The following is a 26,016-nucleotide window of genomic DNA, read 5'->3' as shown; positions in this document are numbered from 1 at the left end:
CACACAACACCTCATCAACGTTTATTAGTAAGGCGGTTAAATAAAACACCGAACAAATAGGAACCATTGTTATTTTACTTAACATATGCCCCTGTCTACCCTCTCAATATACCTTAACAACAGCATACAAATACTTCATCATCATCATCATCATGATAATCATAAGCCGCAAGATATCCACTGCTGAACATGACCTTCCCCAAAGATTACAATTACTTAAATACACTTAATAAATGTACAGAATCATACCTTCATTGCAATCCGAGCACCAGACAGTAAATTCAGCCATTTGTTCCTTCATATGTACATTGCCATGTACTTTCAAATGCTGTTTCCTCTTGAACCGCTTGTGACAGATGGTGCACTCGTGGTTCCTGATCTCTGAATTGGATTTTATCATCCTTGGCACTAAGTAACTCATCTCGTCGGCCTGTGGAAAGAAATTAAGACCTTTTAGGTATTCATTTAAGAGTTATTATAATGGATTATTTAATTATAGAATGAATTGACAAGAGCGTACGGCTATCTACAGAAAACATAATTCTTATTCTTTGTGAGATAATCAACGGTTTTCAACACTCAAACAAATGCCTTGGTAACATTTTAAAAATGATAGAGTTTGAAGTTCAGTTGGCATGGGTAGCCTGTACCGCATCAATAGCATAGCTTTTCACTGGTTTTGATCAGTCTTTTTTATAACATGACCCTAAGTTACACTGGCAAGAGCCGGCTTATACCAACACACCGGACTTTTTAGTTAGCGCTTTATCCGCTCGAAACTTCTTCTTGAAAATTAAGCGACCATACTGAGGGCAACTAACTAACTTACGAACCTCGGCTCAGGACGGTCACTGGGAGAGAATGAGACATCGAAGATTATAGATGCGCGTATTCGTAGTAACAATTTAACCATTTTCGTATTCGTCGGCTCGTGAGTCGGGTGATCAGTCTATTCATGGTTTATGTACAGGTGTAAATCTGGATTAACTATTGAGAGCCATTATATTGTTTTTGAGCAGAGCTGCGCCACGATATAGAGTGGGTAAATTAACATTCCACGCACTTTCATGGTACTGACACAAATGAAGTCATATTATAACAATATAAGGTTTAGTCATACACCATCTCGTGAGCTCAAAACTATTTGCACTAGTCAATTTATTTGTAACATTACCCATACGTAAATATCTATACTATTATATAAAGCTGAAGAGTTTGTTTGTTTGTTTGTTTGTTTGAACGCGCTAATCTCAGGAACTACCGGTCCGAACTGAAAAATTCTTTTTGCGTTGGATAGCCCTTTGTTCATGGAGTGCTATAGGCTATATATCATCACGCTATACCCAATAGGAGCGGAGCAGTAATGCCTAATCTCAGGAACTACCGGTCCGAATTGAAAAATTCTTTTTGCGTTGGATAGCCCTTTGTTCGTGGAGTACTATAGGCTATATATCATCACGCTATACCCAATAGGAGCGGAGCAGTAATGGCTAATCTCAGGAACTACTGGTCCAAACTGAAAAATTCTTTTTGCGTTGGATAGCCTTTTGTGCGTGGAGTGCTATAGACTATATATCATCACGCTATACCCAATAGGAGCAGAGCAGTAATGGCTAATCTCAGGAACTGCCGGTTCGAACTAAAAAAATCATTTTGTATTGGATAGCCCTTTGTTCGTGAAGTGCTATAGGCTATATATCATCACGCTATGACCAATAGGAGCAGAGCAGTAATGGCTAATCTCAGAAACTAGGAGTTTAAACTGAATAATTATTTTTGTGTTGGATAGCCCTTTGTTCGTGAAGTGCTATAGGCTATATATCATCACGCTATGACTAATAGGAGCAGAGCAGTAATGGCTAATCTCAGAAACTAGGAGTTTGAACTGAATAATTCTTTTTGTGTTGGATAGCCCTTTGTTCCTGGAATGCTATAGGCTATATATATCATCACGTTATGCCCAATAGGAGCGGAGCAGTAATCGCTAATCTCAGGAACTACCGGTTCGAACTGAAAAAATATTTTTGTGTTGGATAGCCCTTTGTTCCTGGAGTGCTATAGGTTATATATCGTCACGCTATGACCAATAGGAGCGGAGCAGTAATGAAACATGATGCAAAAACGGGGACAATTTATTAGTTTTGAGAGCTTCTGTTGCGTGCGCTGCGTAAACGGTTAAAGTTATGCAACAATAATGTATGACTGGATTGTTCCTCTTAAAAAGTTCTACAAAAATATATCATAAAACAAAGTCCCCCGCTGCATCGGTCTGCCCGAACGTGTTAAACTCAAAAACTACCCAACGCATTAGGATAAAATTTGGTATGGAGACTGTTTGAGACCCTGGGAAGAACATAGGCTCCCGGGAAAATATATAGCGTGACTTTTATAACGGAAAACTTTAGCCCGAAAAACTTTATAACGCGGGCGGAGCCGCGGGCAAAAGCTAGTTTTTTATATTTTTTTAGTGTACATTGTACGTTCAGACCAAAATTAGGCGGGTGCCAAGTTATAATATAACTGCATACAAGTTGTCTGGTCCCGAAATACGACTCACGCTAATGAGTCACGTTGACGGCATCGGCGAGGGACTTTTTTGTTTTGCGGGTCTTGGCTTCTTTGTGAAGCCTTGCATGTTGTTTCCAAGACTTCGATGATATAAGGATTCTTTGTTTTTGGTATAACGAATGTTTTGTCTTAATACATTTTTGCACGTTAAATTTTGACGCGAAATTAAATCATTCGTTTTTAGGTTACCTGTGTTAATTCATTATAACAAGGGCCTACGTTACTTTTTACGTATGTTGGACTTTGTTTATAAAGTTTCATATTGGTGAAAATCTTATGTTCATTCATGATTTATTTATCTATCGCGATTATTAGATTTTTTGACTGTCAAAGAATGGAATTATGTGAAAAATAAAATTCAAATTGTGCAAAAAATATAACATGGAACCTTGTAATAGTTAACCAGCGAATTAAAGACCATCAAAATTGTGTAGGACACTCCCTAGGGGTCCTTGGATAAGTGTTATTTAGTAGTTATATCTGACATGGACAGGGACTATTGGCTAATGCAGTTAGACATAATAAAAAAAGTGTGGATTTACGTAGGACTAAATGAAAAATACGATGATATATACGATGACGAATGCATCGATTTGGCATTCGCTACTGACCTAAAGGTTATTTAGATAGACCGCTGCAGCACCGGACAACAAAAAAACCGTAAAGTAAAATTTACATTTAACTCTTCTACAACATAATATTATTAATAATACTTTTGATAGTACTTTTAAAATCATTAATTATGCTTTCATTGGTAATATCTGTATTGGCCAGTAATCAGTATTGGAACAGACACGTCCATATTCATACTCCACTTATTTCTCTCTATGCACGGGGTAATTAATTTCTCCTTGCAAACAAATTGTAACAAATCAACCAGTATAATTGACCAGTGGACCGGTCGTTTCTAACGTATAATCATCGGTATTGTGCCGTAGGCATACGCGATAGGTGTCTTAAAAAGTTCATAGTGAACAATGCGTGTTTTGTTATATCGTCAAGTTCTGCAAGGTCGGTCACTTAACATTTACAGTCGCTTGACACAGCAGCCATAATATAACCTCCAAATGCTATACACAATTGAATAAAATTAAGAACACGTTTTTCATAACTATGTTCAAAAAATCAAAATTTCGTTCCAGTAACATTATCAGCTTATTTACGTCTCACTGCAGTGTACCGTCATGCCCTCATATTGGATGGAGGGAGGGTCATTGCACTCTCCATCCCCTCCCCATAACGCGAAGGGGGGCCCGTGCTGTACAGTTGGACGTATATCGGCCGATAACGGGGGCATTCCACACTCTAATACTACATCTATTTCCTGCGCATCAAATTAGAACATGATAAAGCTAATTATGAAAAAAATTCACGCCATAACCTCATACTTCTTATCACAATTAGCGCGGCAGTATGATTTCAGAATTAGTACAGAAAAATGTGATGTCGTTTGACGCGCGTCATAACTGATCCTTAACTGTCGCCATGATTTTATCTATTAGCTTAATTATTTTAGCCTTTCACCATCGGGCAACAGTACAGGAGATTGAGGACGAGCTGACTGTTCTTTAAAAAAATAGAGTCATTGCTGATCAGATCTTGAAATGGTTATATTTAATGACAGACCGTAAACCGTTCAATATCAATAGATATTCCTGCCACAAAAATTTGGCTCAATTTGAACCTGCATCCTGGCATTCCTCCGCGGGCTGCAGCCACACACGGTACTACGTACTTCGCGCCTATCCCTATAATTCTATAACTAATAAAGTTTAATAAAAAATTTAAGTCCTAAAACTTATTTCTCTAACAGGAAACTAGTCTTTGCATGCTATAGAGTAGACTACGTTTATTCCGAAAGCAAATTTTTACACGATCGGACCCGCGAGTAAAATTTATACGAAACACTCACAATCATTTCGCCTTGATCGTCGTAAATAATCGGCTCTCCCTCCACTTCGTCAGGATCCTTCGGGAACGGGTTTAAATGCGTGTTCATGTGGACCAGCAACTGTTGCTCCCGGTGGAAAGCTGGAACAAATGAACATCAACATTTAATTTTAAAACTTATGGGCGTTACTTCGAAAACATTATGTGGGACGTAAATTTTATTTAGAATACTTTATCTATAACATCTATACATATACTTAAATCAACTTGATTTGATTGAACTTGATTCTTGACCAGCTTTATTTCTAGTAAACACTTGCACGATTTGTGTTGTAAGATCACCCTCTTGCTGCAGTTGATCGTCAGAATCCGTGTCATTATCATTATCCCAACAGCTAAACCAACCAACCCAGGAATGTAACCTTCAAAGAAATTCTAAAGCGTCCTGATATCCTTAATAGTGCACAATAAAATCATAATACTTATGGAGAAAAGGTTGATTATACTTTTTAGGCAACGCTCTATTATTATAGCGCACTGGCCAGTTTAAAAATGTATTCAAATATTGAAAACAATTTGTCAAAGCGACTCAAAAAATTATTGTTGATATTTTTATTCAATATATTTTTTGCAATTGCATACGAACGTTTTATTTAAGCGAGGGATATCTCCCCAAAAACTGTATATAACCGTACACATAATATAATACACTACAGACTACCTAGTTCTATATCAGTGCCGTTCTACATGATAGTAACATCGACGCAGGGGACTGTGGAGCGGGGAGCGGCTGGGTCGTGCCCACCCCAGAATTTTGGAATTGGGGTCGGCAAAAGGGGGAAAGGGGAGGGTTGCGGCACAATTTTCCCTTCGCGATCCCTAAGCTCTTGGGACATAGGCCTAACCCCTCCCGGCGAGATTATTCTAGTTACGCCTAAGTACCACGGATTAGGCAGCGTCATAATAATATACAATTAAGGATTTATTTACAACAGGAACTTTAAACTATAGTCCTGAAGTGTAACTATACGGTAGGTATATTTCCATGATGACGCAGACAAAAGTGAACCACCATTCCAATATTAAAGTACGCAAACGAACCTACGTACTTATCAAGAACTTTGCAAAAACTTTAAGTAAGATTGCGCAAGTTATTGACGTATTTATTTATGAAAATTGGTCGGAGTTTTCTTCCAAACATATATCATCCAGTGGTCGTCCAGTTGTCCAAATTCGACCGTTGAATTTAACGTATTTGTAACACATACATAAATTAAATTTTTCGGCACTCCATATCTATGTGTATAGTTTGTTTATTATATTTATACTGGGGGCGCACAACAAAGTGTGTCACTTGATGGTAAATGATCACCGACTATAACACCCACAATACCAAAAGTAATGTGGGTGTTCTGACCTTTAAGGAGGGGAGGGAACAGGAGGATATTTGCCGAGCCTCAGGCAATCTTTCTCTCCGTACAGACGTTTGGAGCAGAGCTGTTCACGTCTAAATATCGTTAGACAGCGGTGCCAGCCCTACCGAGCCGGGAGCGTGTTCATGCCTTACAAAAGTAAGTGGGTAAAGTCACATTGTTTATGCCTCATTGAAACCACGCGATGACAGTCTTGCATGAGCGTCAGTTCGATTCTCGCTGTCCTTGTTTGAGTTAACGCGTAGGTCACAGAGGTCCGCCATTTAATATACCGAAAATCAATCAAAATATCGGTTAAAATTCGATAATTAGGTCTAGAGCAAGTTGACATAAAATAGACTACCTACAACTTGTAGCCAATATCCAAACATAATATATACCGGTAAATCGTAAATCTTTCGACACATCAAAATGTGAAAGTAGTTTTATTTGTATACTCCCCTACCAAGATAACGCATGGTTACAAAATCATTCGCAAGCCAACATGTGCCATATTTCTGCAATGAAGCTAACATTTTCCATCTCACAATAGTTGTTGGCCTCTCCTGACCTTGTCAGCACCGACTGGTTACACGAGCTCTTAAGGCGCAACAGAGAAAGGGGACAGCAATTGCCTCAAGGGCGCTATTAATTCGCAGACTTTAAAGGGGGGACCGGCTGCGAGAAGGAAGGGAGCAACACCAATCGAATCGACCAGTATTATGTAGGGGAAAAGTAGATGAAATTATACACTATACAATTCGGTACGCGGCTGGGCACGCTTGTTCAAAACAAAAGAACATTTTGAAAACTAAGCATGATGCGTTCTTAGATCAAATCGTCCTAAGCGGTGATATTCAGTTAACATTTAACCCATCGTAGTGCTCAGATGATTGCAAATGCTTTCAAAGTTTAAACCACCGAAGCACAACCAATCAAATAAATCGAATTATAAATGTTTCAACCAGTTGTACTAAGGAATATTTTACATTTCAGTAAAATAGGTTACCTACTGGTTCCGAGTGTTATAGCTTTAAGTATGCAGCTGTAGTGGACACGTGGGTGATACTGCGCGTGCGACGGTCGATATGATACAACATACACGGTCAAACGGATAGCCGCTGCACGCACGTATTGGATACTAAAATTAGTTACACCATTCAACAGTTTGCCGTCACATTCATATCGGATTATCAATGTCCGTGCTGAATATTCATATTGGCTTGCTTTGATAGAAAATTCGTAGAGCAATAATGTACGGCCGTGTTGTAGTAAAAGATAAATTTCAAAATTTATTATTATTCCTACAACTTATTTAAATCTATACTAAAAGCTGAAGGGTTTGTTTGTTTGAACGCGCTAATCTCAGTTACTACTACACTGATTTAGATTTTATTAATAGGAAGCTACATCACTACTGAATGCTATAGGCTATTTCTTATTCCGGGCAAATATTAAGCGGGACTTTTATCCAGAAAAAAAATCACACAGGCGGAATCGCGAGCAAAAGCTAGTGTAATATAAACATAACAGATGAGGGTATGCACTTTTTATAATTTTCACCGAATCTATTAGCATCAGTATTACCGAAAGGCAGACAATTGCTCATCCTGAAGAGAAGCTTATATAAGTTGCAATATCGTGAGTCTGTACACAATAGTCCTTGCCTCGCAATTAAGAGTCAAATTTGAATATACAATCAAATTTCATTAAAATACACAATATGAATAACATAAAATTATACGAGTGACAATACTTATGTTAGTTTCTCACTACGTTTAATACGTTTATAGAACCCCAATAAAAACCGCACAGGACATTCCCCCGTTATTAACAAGCAAAGGGGGCGACGGCCTAAGAATACCAATCACCCTCTACTTATCTCGGAGGGGCTATAAGAGTTACCATCTGCCCACTGGGATGGTAAATGCACCTGCGTGGCTAACGGCTGCGCGAATAACCCGCCATAGTAGCTAGCTTTACCTAGTATTAATTAGAGACGGACTAGCGCTTAGACCAGTGTACATTGTTATAGAACAAAGAGATAAGATATTCTCATGCGTCTGTAGTCATTATAGTTTTTAGTATCACTGACTACACCTGTTTGTATTTTAATAGCTGGTAAACGAGTAAGTGGGTCATTTGAATGTAAGCGGTCACCATATAGATATAACAATAAAAATCGTCGCTTAGCTAGCCAGTTATAGGCTGGTAGGTTAGCTAGGTTAGGTCCTATTTATACTCCCTAGTAAGGACCGCCATGTGTCCTTGACATTACTTTTTAAAACATAGACCTACTTAGTTACTTTATGTTCAGCTTCTTTTATTTTACTCCAAGCACAACGGGTCCGTCAACGTCCGCAGCTACAAAAGTAATTCCTAATTGTAATAATTATTATCATGTACGTTGGCCTTTTAAATCGAAATTATTTTCTTTTATCTTGGGTGTGTTGTCAACTTCTAAGGAAGGAAATGACAAAAAGGGTAGTCTGGTACGCCTTTGGGCTTGCAAAATCTTGGCATGTATTCACTTGGTTCTGCATTTACGCAGAAACTACGCGTATTGAGTGCATTCCCATTTCATCAGTATACCAAAATGTTCCATTACGCATTTCACCAAAATATCTGTGCCATAAAGTAGGGCTCCTATCAAGTAAGTATATAATCAAAATATTTTATGACGAAGAAAAATATAATTGACCAAATTATTCAGGTAATGTATTTGTAATAAATAATTGTAAGCTTACTTGGCATAAAAAGAACATAATGGCTTGGGGCTTAAAATCGATTACTAAATTACTGACTATTTGACTAAAAAACTCGCATAGTCATACTAGCGTCTGAATTTAGGCAGATTAAAAGCATTTTATCGACGGTTGAAAGGCTAATTGACTTAAGTCATTTTTTTCGAAAAAAATTAACTAGGTTAAAAAAACATAGAAAAAAGAGCTGATTTTAAATATACATATGAAACTTAGTGTCGCCAAAAAATGTCGCTTGTCAATTAGCCTTTCCCATGTTGTTATAAATTATCTATCACAAAGACGAGTTCCCTATCAATCAACTGAACGCAGAGACTAGTAAGCTGCTGGCTCATGGTATATACTACGACCTATAAATAGTCTATCCAAAACTTTGAATCACAAAGCACTGCGCCATTTGAGGCACTGCACTGCGCTCATCACCCTTTAAATAATAAGTTATAATTTCCAGGATTAACACTGGCTAACATGTGCTTCATACTTGAACACATCACACATGATTGCACACTAAATAAATGAAGATATTTGCTAAACATTTTATCAGTCCTAATGAATCTGTTATACAGTAGGTAACCAAAACAGATAAGATTTAATAGTAAGATGAGGTGAAAGTTTCATATTTTTTTCAATAATCCCAGCGTATCCGGTAGTATGAAAACGGATGTAACTGTAAAGTTGTTAAACCCATCGAGCGTAGGCACATACCTCGCGGCGGTCGACATCAATGCACGTTGTACCTACATAACATTTGAGTATTCGTTTTTTTTGGCAAAATTCTCATATTTTTATATAGTTTATACAACTACATTACAGTATAATTACCGACTGGCTTGGTGACGTTTTTATATTATGCAGTAGGTACGACTGTCGAACCGAAGTCCTCAAGTTCGATCCCCGGGTCGAGCAGTTACATTAGGTTTTTCGCCTCAGTAGGTATCAGTTTGGAGTCTGGAATTTTTGCCCAATATGGCGATAGTCTCGCCCCTTATCAGATCATAGAACGGAAACTGGAATATACACAGCGAATGAGTGCACTAGTTGCGCTTCTACCTATCCCCTCAGGGATAAAAGGTATGAGTATGCGTGTATACACGTTACAGCTCCAACCTAGGAGATTTTAAACGACTATATTAATAACACTGTTAGTACATTATTAACAGAGTTCGTTATGTATGTCAATTCAATACATACGTCGTAATACTATAGTAAAGAACTATGTATGTTCAACATATACGTATATGTACGTAGGTAGACCGACCCGCATGGATCAGAGCGGTCCACAGCGCAAACCCCCTTTATGAGAAGGGAGGGTTGCTCTGCAGTGAGGGTTACAGCCCGATTCTGTGCTACATTATTTGTATATGTATAGAACACACAGAGAAACGAAATTTCAGTTTAATATTCAAATATATTTTTTTTAACAATTTTATACCTTCTTTCGCTACTGATGGTTATAGATACAATAAAGTACTTAGTGTAATGCAAACCACCACACCGCGCCGCGGCAATCCTAAACAGTTATGGGAATACCACAGTTGGAATTTAACATTACTGCATGGCATTGCATTATGAACATCGCTCTAAGACGTTAATAGACGTTAGTTTTATTTCCCATAATATCTATATAGTCCATTGAAATGTTACATTTTTTAGGCCTTACCTTGCGTTTTTTAGAGGACGCAATTTTATTTTTTTGAAGTGTAAGGGGGGTCGGTGTAAAGCTAAAACCAAGTTTGTGGGTTCGCCACCCTTGTCCCACGGCCGCCATCTTGAAAACAGGGGTTGAAATGGTTTTTACGATGTATCTCTTAAACTATTTATCTGACAACAAAAAAATTATAAACATTTTTTGTTGCAAATTAAATTCTCTACAACTTTGGTCCAGTAACTTTTTGTCGTAGAACTATAAATAAAAAAGTTATAAGCGAAAATGTTAAGAAATTCAATGTCAAGCAATGTCCATTGCAACGTCATCAGAACGTGTGTTTATAAGATACATAATACTTTTTTTTGTACTCTCATTACGTACAACACAAACCCGCGGTTGTCGGCTTGTACGCGAATTACTTGGATCCTGAATCGCTTTGGCACAGATGAAGCAATTGTCCACAAACTTGGTTTTAGCTTTACACTGACCCCCCTTACGCTTCAAAAAAATAAAATTGCGTCCTCTAAAAAACGCAACCCCAAATGTAACTTTTCAATGGACTAATAATATAAACTTGAATCGCTGAATTTCTTGCTAAGCGCAAATCTCAAGAGCAGTTGAACCGATTTCGCTAATAATCTTTTTATAATATTCCTTGAAGTACGAGAATGGTTTTTATGGAGAAAAATTTAAAAAATTGCCTGAAAAAGTCTAATTCTTTTCTATATTCCCATACAAAAGATTCGTAATAAAACTTAAAAGTCAATTTAAACTTTAATACCATACCATAAAGTTTATTTGTTATTAGAGGGGTCCCGGGAAGGCAAAACAATTGAGAGCCATTAGATGGAACGATGGAAATAATTTTAAGTGTTTTATAATTATTTTCTTTTTGACATAATGTAATTGTGGACTTATCAACTTTCTTTTTTCTTTTTTTCTTACTAGCTGACCCAGTGTCCCGAATAGCAGAATAAGTATTAAAAAAACATAAAAAATTAAAGAATCGACTGTTAGGCATTACAAAGTTCGTTGGGTCAGATAGTTACTTATAAATTAAACTTGCAGACTTGCACGCTGTTGCTTAGCGGCAAAATTGGACAAAGCTGCGCTTCCTGCCCAGTAGGACACTCGTATACAAAACTACATAAAATAGTACAAGTATAAATGTTGATATATTGAAAACAAGTTTGAAGGATATTTATGCCAAAGTGTAATGAATTATTTACAAGCCCCTAGTTAATACAAGTCTTTATTAGTGACACAGTAACCTTAATTTAGCTAATGGCCGTTATCGTACGTCTGACCGGCATAATCACTACACCTAGCAACAGTTTAGCGCACTCTCATTAAAGCTTCATATTTGGCAAGTAGGTAATATTGTATAATACTCATAAAGTAATTAAAATCACGTTTCCAAATTCTCAAATAAATTAGTGGCAAAGATTTTTTTTAATACCGCACTTATGAAAATTCTTACGCGACGTAGATACATCCATTAACATTTTATATCTCATAGCAAATAACAAACATAATATTTTACTTTGAGTTAAAATTCCAGTTAAAATAATAAAAAATAAACTCACAACACGAACGCAGAATATGCCGCCGTCGACCGAAATAAACCGGATCCCTAAATCCATAGCATCCCTTAGTTATCCCGCCCCCTATTTACGGCCCCCACGCAACCACTGGCCCATGGGGCATCGCCCCTAGTAGGGAGGGTCTAATAAAGGTCGGCTGGCGAACGCTTGCTACTCTACGTTTATACTCACCAAAGTCATATAAATCTGAACATTTCCAACAATACATTATTTGTATATACGAAATTCAATAAACCTGTGAATGCACAAAAACGACTGGCATTTCATCTGCGATATATAAAGGCGTTAACACACAATCACGTTGTTTTTAAAACACAATAACGTAGGTTATTCACGTTTATATCTACACTAGTAGTTTCTCGTGACTTATCTTGCGGCCGAGATTAATGCGCCCTTGACATTAACCCGATACGCAAAAGTAACTGTGCTAAGTTCATTCTGATTCAACAAGTCAAATAAGGGTGCGGACATAAAGGGAGCAAAAAGCGTCCTTTGTGCCGAGTTTGGAGTCGTTTAAAACGTTACGATTATATTCTCTAAAATCTTGAAGTTATTTAATAGCTAATAAACCGTTACCACTTGTTTCCTCACTTACTTTTCAATTACATAATATTAATTAATTAAAGCATAACTTTCTATTTCATATTAAAATTGCATGAACACATGATCTAAATTTAATAAATAAACTAACAAATTCAAACAAATATTCGTGGGGTTGATAAATGATAAACACAGTAAAGATTATAATATAAGCTGACACTCATATTCCCGAAATCATAGGCAGAAATTCAAGTAACATGTATGCGTGGTTCATCGAACGATGACCTATTTTCGTTACATAATGTAATCAAATCCGAGCCAATTACCTTATTGAGAACAAATTACAATTCTCGCGCCTCAGACACGATTGTCAAAAATAAAAACCTCCTTATGGTTACCCGACCTCTTAGTGGCGGATGCAGATCGAACCCAAGACCACACCAATTTCACAGTCCAAAAGTTAGGGCGCTTGCACAAGACTTGAGGGATCGAAATTTAAACAATAAAATAACAATGATATCTTATGTTGACGCGAATGTTAGATATTAAAATAAAATAACGATTTAACTTTGGAATTTAGCTATTTAAAAATCCACAAATGTTTTGGGTCTACTTAACCGGTTCTCCCTTACAGCTTTTCATAATTTGTTCGGTTATATTTCCTTATTAGCTTTACATAGTACAATATTATCGATTTCAAATATCCACGTGTCCCTTGTTATCTATCCCGTCACTATTCTTTAGGCTTTCAAATGTACCCGGGGCTCTACAGACATTTTCCAGCCATACATGTGTTTGTATAGTTGTCTCTTTTGCACTCATGCTTTCAAACCTAGGCTGGAACGCATGCAAGCGTAAGGGTTAAGCATCTGCCACGACCTCTATCAATACATTTACAATCAGGATCCTGGCGGAAGGGACTTACCCGGCGTGTAGCGACGTGACGTCATTTCACAGTGAGTATTGATCAGTGAACACTCATTCAACATTCGAATTTAAAAGTAAGTATAGGGTTTTACCCATAAATATCTTGTTCATTTTAACCGTCATAGCTGTGGGTCGAGTTGCTGAACTAGGGCTAAAGGGCCATCGACGAGAGTGCAATCTGTACGCTACAATGCTGCAGTGGTGCGTGAACTGATGTTAAGTATGTTTGACAAGATATACTATACATATGAATACATAGGTACATATAACAATACACCCTAAAGCTTTCACCATATAGGATACTATAATCTTGAGTCCTCGTAACCACTTCGGTAACAGTTAGTCCCCGTCGCGCCACAGAGACGATTTAAAATGAGCATCTTTTAATAAATGTTTTCGGTGACAACTTATGCATAAAATATTAATCCTGGACTTGATCTATCGTTGTGACAAATTAACAAAATCATTCAAAACTTTATGCGTAAACAAACGTAATGCATCGTAAACTTTCACATGTGTAAAGTTAACTAAATCTAAATATATATAACTCAAAGGTGACTCGACTGACTAACATAGTGATCTATCAACGCACAGCCCAAACCACTGAACGGATCGGGCTGAAATTTGGCAAGCAGGTAGATGTTATGACGTAAGCATCCGCTAAGAAAGGATTTTGATTAATTCTACCCCCAATGGGATAAAATAGGGGATGAAAGTTTGTATGAAATTTTGTTAATTTTAAACCGATCGGGCTGAGACTTTGCATTCATAAAGCTACTATGATGTAGGCATCCCCTAACAAAGGATTTTGATAAATTCCACCCTTAAGGGGATAAAATAAGGGATGAAAGTTTGTATAAATCTTCTTAGATTTTCGACTGATTGAACTGAAATTAAACGATTGGAGCTACTATGATGAAGACGTTCGCTTAAATAGGATTTTGATATACTCAACCCCCATGGGGATAAAATAAGTTTGAACCTATCAGTACCGGGAAAATATGTAGTAAGACTTTTATCATACAGTGGACTCTTATCCCGGAAACCTCCTTCACGCCGGCGAAGCCGCAAGCAAAAGCTAGTTATGAAAATAAAAAAGAAAATATTTTATATTGATGACTTGAAAAGAAGCCCAGTATTTCAAAAAGCTAGTGAAATTTTACTCTATTAGAGTTCAGATACTCAAAGCTAAATGACTAAGGTTAATTAAAGTTAATACTAGGTAATGGTTTTAGGTGGTTGTCAATGCTTCTTAAAATACCTTCCCGTCTCTAAACCCTTATCATACCCTCGTATTTACATGTCCTTCATCCTAATTCCACACCACCTTTATCACACGGCCACCCCGACTTAAAGCAACAAAAACATTTGTTACTCCTTCCAATCCCTGATACCATTCCGCCCCCGCCCCCCTCCCACTCTGTCTGCGCGAGTTGGCTTGTTTACATTATTCCACTTTTAAAAATATTTAAAAGTTTTTACGTTCATAATATAAATAGCTACTAAGTATAAATTTACATTGTTTTGACTAGTGCAACAAGTTCGCCCACGCGATTAATATTTTTATTATCATTATTTTTCACTTTTAAGTGTGCTTTTTATGTTCCGTAGTTTTAACAACACTTTGTATCACTTGTTTTTTAAATTAATATAATATTTTTGCTCTTCGCTTCTCCCGCGGCAACGCAATCTTAACCGCAAATACGTAGATTACTTTTACTTTCTATAAAATTTTGGCGACTATTGAACCTATTAAAAAACCTATGAGTATATAAATATTACATTTTGATATTTTTTTTCCGTCCCCTAACTTACGTAAGCGGTCAAATTTTGAAAAACACCGAAATCCATGTTAATAGCATATACATTAAATAGAAATAACTTTGATAACGAGTTTCAAGTAAATTTCGTCAGAAAAGTATTATTTTCATACAAACTTTGCCTTTCCTCCACTTAAGGTTTGAATTAATATTATATTATTATTATTTCGAGTAATGCGTCAATATAAAATAACCTTTCAATTTTTTTTTCTACCTCCACGATTCCGAAAAGGCGATGAATCACTGAATGAGGAAAGTCAGACAGAAGTGATGATTTTATCTTTAACAATTAATTTATCTTTATTAAAGGTTTGTTTTACATACGAGATTTCATAAAAAGGGGGAACGACGTTTTTGTTACTTATGCAATTGATTCAACAGGTTTATTTTTTTTTATTGTTTTATACGAGCACGGTAACGTGACCCCTCTGCACCTGATGGAGAGTGGAGTGGAGTTCAATAGAATGTCGACTGACGAGAGATGATTACCCCTCGGCAGTCGACACAATTATGCTGGCCAAAATTTACTAGTTACGTCTCTCAGGGTGACGAGTGTAATGCAATGCCACGTAGTGTTTTATTCCTAATTCTAAAGGAGTCTTGCTACTGTTAATAGCTACTCGTCTCATATACCATTAGGGAAGCGCCTTGCCATCTCTTCATTTATAAATTAAAAAAGCAGTAGTTTGAATTGCATCATTTGAATGGCAGACTACATATACTAAATTATGTTTATCTGTTTAGATAGGTCCGAGCGGGTCCCAAGAGTTTCACTATTACAAGAGGAATATGCGGTGATAACCTCCCTCATTCCCCTACCATTTTAACCTCCACCCAACCCCTAAATTTCTAGGCTGGGCACGGTCTGTCCGACCAACGCCCATATTTGCGCAAAACCTTTACTATAGATATAGGTGCTAGTTTTGTACGTCTATGTATACTTATCAAACGATAGAGCTGGTCTAAGTGGCTAGAGGATAAATGGGCATAATAAAAAAAAAATAGTCTTCGATACGCAATATCCTTAAGACTGATGTCTTAAGGATCAGTAGTTAACAACAATAAACGTCCTCCTAGGACAGACGGGAAGAATCCAAGTGAGCCCATTACTTAATTTATAGTGTAAATTTTTTATGGAAGCTGTGATTATGATTCTGGGTCAAAATTAAGGGCCAGGGGAAACTACATACGGAGTGAAGACGAAAAAAAATTCGATAACAATGGGAACTCAAAATTTACATTACATAACTTTAACTGTCTTCGGATGGTTTATGAATTGACTTAAAAGTTTTCGCTCTTAGACTTAACACTGCCTGCACTCCACCAAAATCTTCCACAACACTGGACGTGTATTTGGACACATTTATGAAAATGAGTATTAAATATATTTTGTCCGTATTTGCGGTTTCATTTTCGGAAACCACAAACATTTTTAGAGCAATCTTACCATTTGTGAATTTTAAACATGTTTAAGTCACGTGTTAGTCAATGCAAAGACGTTTCAATAAATATTCAAAGCAACGTATCCAAAATCTTTTTATGTGAATGATCAATGCGTAATAAAGCTAAAGAAAAATATTATGTACTAAACAGACCTTATAATTTTTGCTTTCAATCTTCCCTATGAGTCACTATTTCCACGAAAATGTCGATACTGTCTCGGTTTTTTGTTAAAATAATTTTGAGCAAAGTTTCTGACGGCAGTAACCGAACCCCGCCCAGGGCCGTAAGCAGGCCGCTTTAAAATACGAGGTTTAGAAGTATTCTCCAGGATTTTGAAAGGAATAAAGGAGGGGAAGCTAATGAAGTTACGGTGATGCTGTGGCATTTCTTGGAATTTTATGTTTTAAGGTAAAGAGTATAATGGATTTGTGTTAAAATAGTGAAAAGGTCATGGAGAATATGACCACCATACCTTTAGTATTGTGTGTGGAATAATTGGGGTGTCAGTTAGATTACACCAAAATAAATATTTTCCAGGACTCTCGTTTAAGAAGCTGAAACTTCTTGATCCAAGTTTGAAGTCTAATCTTAAAAATCGGTAACCTTATATATTGGTTTGATGCCAAAAACATACACACGCCATGAACCTTACCTACTCACAGTACTATGTGACGTGTGCTCATTGTTAAGTTTCCAAATGTGATTTCCAACAGAATATTTCGAATTGTATTTGTTTTAAGCGTTGTCGACTGTATTTTTAAGAGGTCTATTCGAGTTTTTCAGTGCAAGTTTCCCATATATTTTTTAACTCATTTGCGTAGTGTATGGCTCCTGGTAGGAACGGCCCACCCCGGGCGTCACTTTTAAGGGAACAGGAAAATGTTTAAAGCAAAAGCTTTAAAAATTGTAGCTGTACCAATATAATTAACCGATCATATTTAAAAGGGGCTTTGGCTTAGTTTGTATAAGTATATAAGTTCGACAGTTTCACTTCACCAGTTATGTTTCTGCTAACCCTTATGTAACAGGAGCATTAGCATCTAATACTTAACTACGAAAATACGGCCATCTGCGTTGGCGGGGCCCCACCACCGAGTTGGGTTTATTGGCTCCTACGATTCGCTAGCTCGTGCACGGAGGGGAACTGTTCTGTGTTAAATCTCCCCGGGGCACAAAATGCTCAAGTTAGTGGATTTTTAAGTCAACAAAATATCTTAACTTTGCTAACGCGAACGAAATATTACGATCAAAAACGCAATTCAAATAATTTATATAATTTTAACAAGTAAAATTATATAGTTGAAGAACTGAAAATCGCTGACCCAAAACACACAATGCACTTATCAAACACGAAGTATAGCTAAATCAGAGTAACAAACAAACAGTAACTAACCTTTTCCACATTCGCGGCACACTTTATCCTTCTTCATGTGCGTCGTACTGTGAATTTTGAGATGGTCTTTCCTTTTGTAAGTTTTGTGGCACACGAGGCAGAGGTAAGGCCGCTCCGAGTTCTCGATCTTTACGTAACACAGCTCTTCTGACTCGTCTTGAACCTGGACAAGTTTTTAGGTCAATTTAGATATATCGAAATGTTTCTTTGATAACCTCGTATATCTAAACAATTTTAAGTTTTATAATGATAGATTAACGGGAGAAATGTAAAGTATTATACACTAAAATAATATATAAAGAATACCATAATGAGGGTGTAACAATTTATGTTAGGACAAAGAAAGAAGGAAATTTCGAAACTACATCTCTAAAAGGTTAAAAGGGTGAATAAAGTTTGTGTCGAGAAATAATATTAAAATAGCAAATACTTAGATTTTCCTCACTAATAAGTGGCAGGACGCTATATTATAGAATCAAAATAAAATCACAATAAAGTTCTATATTGTAATTTTATTTTGATTCAAGTACCAAAGTACTCTTTAATAGTTTTGCATAAATTTAAGAATATATTTAGTTAAAGATTGTGTCTCGTACATTGTGCAAACGTTGTGCTCATTTGGTTCTACAATCGGCACTAGTGTTCCCCTTACTTGGAGCTATAACGTCACCGGTTGGCGTTGAGTTTAGACTTTGAAGGCGCCTTAATGTACGATTGCTATACACAGATATAGTATATTATGATTCTACTATATGTTAATACTTAGAGCCATGTAGCAATGTCCCTTACTTACATCTGGTCATTTTTTTACAGTCAATAATATACTACAAATATACTCATTAATTTAGATACACTTAAAGACAATAAAGGACATTTGTTATCGTCCCTTTATAAGATTGACTCTTAGAAATCGGCCAGTCCAAATTTTAGCCGTAGTTCCATACAAATTATTTTTGTATTTTCTTTAGCGGTCTAATGATCTGGGTGAATTATACAGGCCCTACTTTGGGTAGTAATTACTACTATTACAACCTATGAATTAATTTCGTCAATAACCAATTACATAGAGCTGTTTGATAGTAGGATTATTTTTTAGGGCAATTGACTTATAATAAAGTCATGATGACTCACACGGGACTGAGTGATCACTCTGAACACGGGAAGAACTTTGTAGATTATTTGTGGGATTTCTACAAAATAAAAAACATATCAAAATTGAACACAATTTGTTCAAAAAATACAAACTAATCTTTTCATATGTAACTAAGCCCTAATCGTAAATTAAAAATAAAAAATTAAAATAGCCCATCACCAACAAATCATTATGGCAGTGGTGGGCGGATCACATAGCTGGCCGGGACGGCCGTTACGACAAGAAGCTCGAGTGTAGACGCACCGAGGGAGTGTGGGTCGGCCCCCCACTGTACCGACTGATGACCCGATAAAGGTCGTTGGAAGCCGTTACACGCACGTGACCGTGGCTTAAAAACTATGGAGTTTGTACGTCTCGTTGTTGCTTTTTGCTGTTTTGTATGTACAATTTTACTCGCCTGTTTTATGCGGACAAATCAGTAACCAAAAATATACATACATTATATAGCACATAAGTGACTTTTGCCTTTAAATAGGCTACACCTAGGGTTAATATAACAGACATCTACTTTCCAAATACCTATAAAATATGCATAAAACATTTATCCGGGACTACGGAGCCGCAACTGCACTATTAGTTTCAATGCCATAAGATAAAAGCGAACGCGCACGTTTCTGTCGCCACGGTTTTACAAATAGCCGAAATTATATGTAATTAATTATAATTAGAAATACCAAAAACTTTATTGTATAAATTATAGAATACCAGCATACCCATTAATATTAACATTATTTATAAAATGGTAACAACTATTTAAACGCATAAGAAGGGTATTTTTTAATTCTATTTCATTCATTGTCATCAGTTGAATATCAAGTAACTAAACATATAAATTAGAGAAACATAATTTTAAACAATTAAATCCTATACAAATGAAGTGTTATCGTCCTCACCTGCAGTTTCTCCGTATCGTAATCGACGAGTTCCTGCTTGATTTCCAGCTCCTGATCGCTCACCGGGATAATGTTCTGCTCCATAAACAACTTGTTGTGCGTCTGCATGTGCTTTTGAAGGTGATCTTTGCGATAGAAGGCTGGATGGAAAAAATCAAATACAATATTTTTCAGAGCTTTTTTCGTCATTTGCAAAATGTTTCTTAGAGTAATTGATGAGACCAGTGATTTAATTAAATCAAATATTTTGGTATCTCAAGACGTCAGCAAAATATCGGGATCGGTAAATATTATTGAGTTGTTATAGCATTATATAGATTATGGTACTTCTTGTGGTTTGTACTGGGAGATTTTTTTTAAATGAATCTGTCTACATTATTTCCAATACCTGTTACCTCATATGTATAATAAATAATTATAGCGTGTTTAACATTGAACAATGACGTCATCGTTTTGCATTTGAAGTTGAAGCTCTACAGAATAATGTTCGGAATTAGTCATGTCAAATATCGAAAAATCAATGAGAATTTATTCGAAAAATACGGTCACCCAAATAATGAAGAAATCCCACCCCATAGTCTCATAATCTTAATAGCGAAATGTGAGCGCATTATATTCCTTTTTAATACAAATAAATCTATCTCAATTTTGTTCAGGTATACGATTTAAGGGACGTAGGGGCAAAGCTCAATGTCGACCCAAGGGGAAGAGCGGTGAGGTAGTGGGGTTGAACAACCCCTCCAAAAATTCACACACCCACAGCGATCCCTTCTACATGGCAAAAAATTGATGCTCAGTCCCAAATGTGCCGTGTCCCCTTTTTTCTATTTTTATTCACATTTTTGTTTTGATTTCACGACATGGTATAACTCGGTAATGGAATCGGTACTCTAGAGGAGGATAATTAAATATGAGGGTTTTGAGTTTAGCTCCAATACAATACCAAAAATTATCTAGATATACACAGATTAGTCTTCAAATAGGACATGAAAATGATTCAGGATCTTTGCATTGGGGAGTTGTTTTGATTGGAGTCTTTAAGAATTAAAAATCACAGGCGATGTTCAAACTGTAAAACGGCAGGGTGTAAAAGAAACTACAATAAAAACATATCGCATAATTGATAAAATAAAAATGATATTCACAGTATAAAACATAATTTGACCAAAGCGTAAACGATCTAAACACGTAATTCAGAAGTATATTCAACAGGTTGCGATTCCACGAAGCAATTGTGGTGCAATTTATAGCGATAATAAAAGTATTTGTTGTGCCCGCAAGTTCGTGAATCTATCCGGCTTATGTCCGTCCCGTCTCACTACCACCACCTTTATTTATATTTATGTAGATTTAGAAAAAAAATATTTTAATTTTGTCTTTTCCTCTACTACCAAAGATGCTGCTTTATGCCAGAGCATTGTAAGCCTACGTTGTGCCTATTTGCCGTATCATTATACTTTGAAACTGTCTTTTGGCCACATGTCACCTTGGTACATATACCCATAGGGAAATGAAGCGTGAAGAAGTTAATCTACTTTTAAGTGTGTTGAATTTTTACCACGTCCAATAAGTTGCCGAAACTTATTAACGTTCTTGGCAGAATTGATGTAGAATCTAATTATCATTAGAACGATTTACAGACCGCATTTATGCATATTAATTCTTATATGTTATGTTGGGTTCCCTAGGGGAAAATATCACCTTGGGCTACTGGTAACAAATAGTCCAAATATACATAAGTAGTTCAAACTCAGTTTAGTACAGACTAAAGATTATAGTGTGGTAAAGACCCGAATCTTGTTGCGGGTGGACAATGTACTATTTCTATTTATCAGCCAATGTAATAATTATGGACGCATCAAACCAAGACAACAAAGTATATTTATGCAAACGGGAATACTAATGTCGATAACACTAGAACTCTATAAAGATATTTATACATATATTATAAATTCTGGTAATACCTTGGCCTAATAAAAAAATATAATATTTTTTTTAATTTTATGAGGTTTTTTGTGACAAGCCATTTAAACTTTTTATTTATTTTGAATTTCAAACTTTTAAAATTATTATTTCTCCACTATGGGGCCTCGATCATCAGATATCTTTCACCTATTCATATTAAGACCATTTGAACCCGAATACACTATATCTACTGTAATTTGCTGAAGTATCACGAAGACTACTTGAAGCTGCAGTATCAAATTAAGGCTATCATGTCTTGAAAACACCACCAAAGGTACATTGCATCAAATTCAACCTCTAAACGTAGGTAATCAGCTGATCTTTAACCGCCTGAACGGATCTCAGAACAGATCATAAATATTATAGCTAAGAACCATATCGATCACATTAGAAGTAAAAAAAAACCGCACCAAAATCAATCCATCCGTTCGTAAACGATACACGAAAAAATTATATAGCTCCTAAGTATAGCATCGTAATGCCAAAAACAGACATATATATACACAGACACACAGATACAAACCTCAAACTTATAATATCCCTCTTTTCCTTCTGGGGTTAAAAAATAAAACTTGGCATTTTCTCTGCTGCTATGTCTCAATTCAAACAGATGAACATGCAACCAATAGAATAGTGCACATACTCACATTTCTTGCATATAACGCACTCCTGCGTCTTGTAGCCGGTGTGTATGGTGAAATGTATGTTCAAATGCTCCTTCCTCTTGAAGCCCTTGCCACACTCGAAGCACACATGCGGCCTCATTTCTTGATGTTCAGCCGTGTGCCTGTCTAGGTGCTCCTTGCGTTTCAAGCTGTTATCAAAACGTAATAAAATTATAATTAACTAGTAAGCATCTATGGATTTCTTGGATTATTAAAATAATATTTAAAAGGTATAACATAATTGTTTTATTTATGTAGCAGGAATATTTTTACTGATACACAACAAAATGTCGATACGAGTAAGTCTATCCTGTGATGGTTAGCGCGAAGATTGTTTATAAAGAATAGCAACACCATCCGGAACTTTGATTTAAAATGTCTATGTGGCATTGCACTGCATTCGTTATAATGAGAAACTAGATGGTAAATGGTATAATGCTTAGTAATTACTAATTACACCGACTACACTATAACAGCTCTTTAGAGTTAAATGTTCCTGAACAGCCGTAAAATATTGTGATTATTACGGTTCATAGCTAATTTTGCGTTCCGAGGAGACAAAATCATAACAGCGGCATAGAAACACCTGTGCAAGGTACTTCATTACTTATTTAACATCCATAGTAGCGTCAATACAGAGAAAACACGTATAAGTCCTACAGAACACTCGACAATAAAGCTATGACTTATATGTTTACTTGTATGACATATGCATAAGGGATGAAACGAAGTCGAAACTAACCATAATAATTATTACACTGTATTCCGCGCACTCCAAAAACGCTTTTAGTTACTTCAAGCCAAATACAAATTCACATTGACTGATCCCGAAACGCGATCCAGATACGAGTTCTCATTACAACGTTTGCAACGTGTGTGTTCACTGCAGACGGGAATGCCCCACAAACGTAAGCAGATGGCCACGCGGGATCTCTCAGCTTCCGCACCCCCCTCGGGATTAAATGGTATATAATATGTAAAAGTAAACAATGATTGTATATACATGTTTTGTAATTTAAGTTTTATTTACGTTTACTGCGGGAATGGAACGTTAGTGCGATGCATGAAATGGAACGTACAGTGAAATGAGAGAAGAGTAGATGACGCATAAAGCTTGGAAATGGCTAGAAGGACAGACAAAGCAAGACAGACAGAAAAATAATAGACACTTAAAGTCGGAAACTATATATTTAATTTGGTATTCTATTGCTATCATCCAATAAATTCAATTTAAATAAACTTTTTTTTTAATAGTAAACCCTTTACAATTCTACATTCAACGCCTACCTACCTTATGTTCTTGATAATAATGTCATTAAATCAATAACGGTCGTAGCCTGAGGTAGACCAGTATACGGCCGCAGTACCCCAGCGAGTTATAAAAGGAGACTGATGGGGTCACCGGGGCCTGAGCGCAGCGGGGGGCGCGACCACCGACACGGCCCCGAGATAGACTACAGCACGGCATGGCCTCGTGTTGTGTGGGAGGGATAGCTCCCCCCTCCTTTTACCGAGAAGAGCCGCAATGGCGGCGGAGTCGGCTCTGGCATTAATTTAGTTACTAGTAGTGGCTTTAAAAATAGTTGGAAGGATCCCTTTCACGGGAAAAAGTTCATCGCGGGATAAAATCCGCTGCTAGATGATTAGTCACGAGGAGGCCAGAGTCGAATATAAATTTATACTTAATAATGAAGTCATTTCGAGTAGCTATATATAATTCCAAAGTTAATGTATAGAAAATATCAAGGAAAATTTTTTCTTAATTTTTTTTTATCTCTTTTCAACATAGTTCCAGAACACATATAACGCGAGGTGCAGAGTTGATTCCTCATTGACTTTTAAAATACACTTTATTTAAAAATCTCTCAGCATACTTTACACTGGATTCTTTCTAAATCTGATAAATACGGTAAAAGGGTCGCCCACCATTCGCGATAAGAAAATGCCGTAGGCAAAATTCAATGAACTTCAAATACACGTTCCAACTTCCAAGATCGCCTACCTTTTTAAGATTTGGGTTTGATGGTATTATATCATGTGTTAATTATTACATTTAATATTATGTTCCATTAATAACATGGTGTTCGGCCTTACACACATTTACATGATTAGTGGAGACTCTGCCATATTTTAGTTTCTTTGTATCTAAAAAGAGAAGTATTAAATATGCACTTTTGAAAGACAATAATTTTTAACTCAACTTTAAAATTACTTTGTGATTACTTCGCGTTACATTTCATGGAAAAAAAATTGTCGTCGCTACAATCTGTAATAGATACATATCGCATTGATATTAACTTAGTAAAATTTTATTATCGATAAATAAGTAAAAATAATCTTTTCCAACTATCTTTAACTTCCAGGCTTTTGGCACATGTTTCCATTTTATAATAAAGTTGGGTGAAGTATTGGTTTAAACCGGCCGGCTACCTGACGTCAAACCTCCTTGGGAATAGTTGGTGGGCACACGCTAGCCGGTCGATAGTGTACAGGGTGGTATGCGCCCCCCGTGGTCACAATGTGGCGCAGCATCAAACCTTTTATTTATACTTTTACGAAATTCGTACAAAAATACCTAGGACATTTTTAGAGCATATCGAATCCATTTTTGTTTATCGATAGTGTATAAGTGTATCCGTCTGGGTATGTAGCTTTCAGCGCATTGTCTATTTCTTTCACCAAGCTATAGTGCGCATATACTGTTGTGTATCGGTTTTAAAGACATTGTAGGCGGTATAAATGGGAAATTGGAGTCTCAGGGTGAAGAACGAAGTACATTGCTTTGCAATTCTGAGTTGCGAGTTGTCGCCGCTGCTTAGATTTTGTCGGTAGGATAATACTATTTGGCGAGCGACTTACTGAGTAATTTAGCAGTTTGCAAATAGATCTACCTTTTTAATTCAGTTAATTGTACTATGAAATACCTCTTGAAAATGGGATAATCTTAAATTCTAAACATAATACATGCAGTATGGCCAATAAAGATAAGCAAAAATTGCTTTTCACTTATAAAATGATTTTTAATGTTTTTAATAAGAGTACAATGCAGAAATCGCCCATGTATGCATAGTAGAAGAAAGGCTGTGTACACGGTATACGAAAGATGAGAAAACTTGTAGAAGAAGGCGAAAGTATGAATACTCTCGCCTAGGTTTACACGCGATAATATGTAAGCGACGCATCGATAAGTTTTAATCATTGTACAGCAAATTTCTTTTAGGAAATAAGTTTAACTTAAAATATGCTTTCCAGTAGTAGGATTAAAAGAGGCGTTTTTACTCTAGAAGTAGAATTCTAAATGGCGTAGCTGACGTGTGAACTTGAAATAGTCGA

At 36.4% G+C, this 26,016-nt stretch overlaps 1 protein-coding gene across 2 annotated transcripts in view; it reads right to left on the bottom strand.

Moving 5' to 3' along the window:
* Positions 1 to 26,016, bottom strand: part of LOC115443666 (zinc finger protein 84) — a 34,358-nt gene that overhangs the window by 4,976 nt on the left and 3,366 nt on the right. Inside the window, exons 1-6 of one of the 2 annotated variants that reach the window (XM_030169153.2) lie at positions 23,975 to 24,104; positions 22,666 to 22,832; positions 20,054 to 20,193; positions 18,008 to 18,170; positions 4,481 to 4,599; positions 250 to 430 (exon numbers count right to left, since the gene is read on the bottom strand). In XM_030169153.2, coding sequence (XP_030025013.1) covers positions 250 to 430; positions 4,481 to 4,599; positions 18,008 to 18,170; positions 20,054 to 20,193; positions 22,666 to 22,783 — 721 coding nt within the window. In that variant the 5' untranslated portion in view covers positions 22,784 to 22,832; positions 23,975 to 24,104. Of the gene's footprint in view, positions 1 to 249; positions 431 to 4,480; positions 4,600 to 18,007; positions 18,171 to 20,053; positions 20,194 to 22,665; positions 22,833 to 23,974; positions 24,105 to 26,016 lie in introns of those variants that run through there. The other variant, XM_030169152.2, reaches the window with a different exon arrangement.

The sequence above is a fragment of the Manduca sexta genome, chromosome 12 (assembly GCF_014839805.1).
Source record: "Manduca sexta isolate Smith_Timp_Sample1 chromosome 12, JHU_Msex_v1.0, whole genome shotgun sequence".
NCBI lineage: Eukaryota > Metazoa > Arthropoda > Insecta > Lepidoptera > Sphingidae > Manduca > Manduca sexta.
The sequence above is the reverse complement of the archived record's forward strand: the minus strand, read 5'-3'. Positions and strand labels throughout refer to the sequence as shown.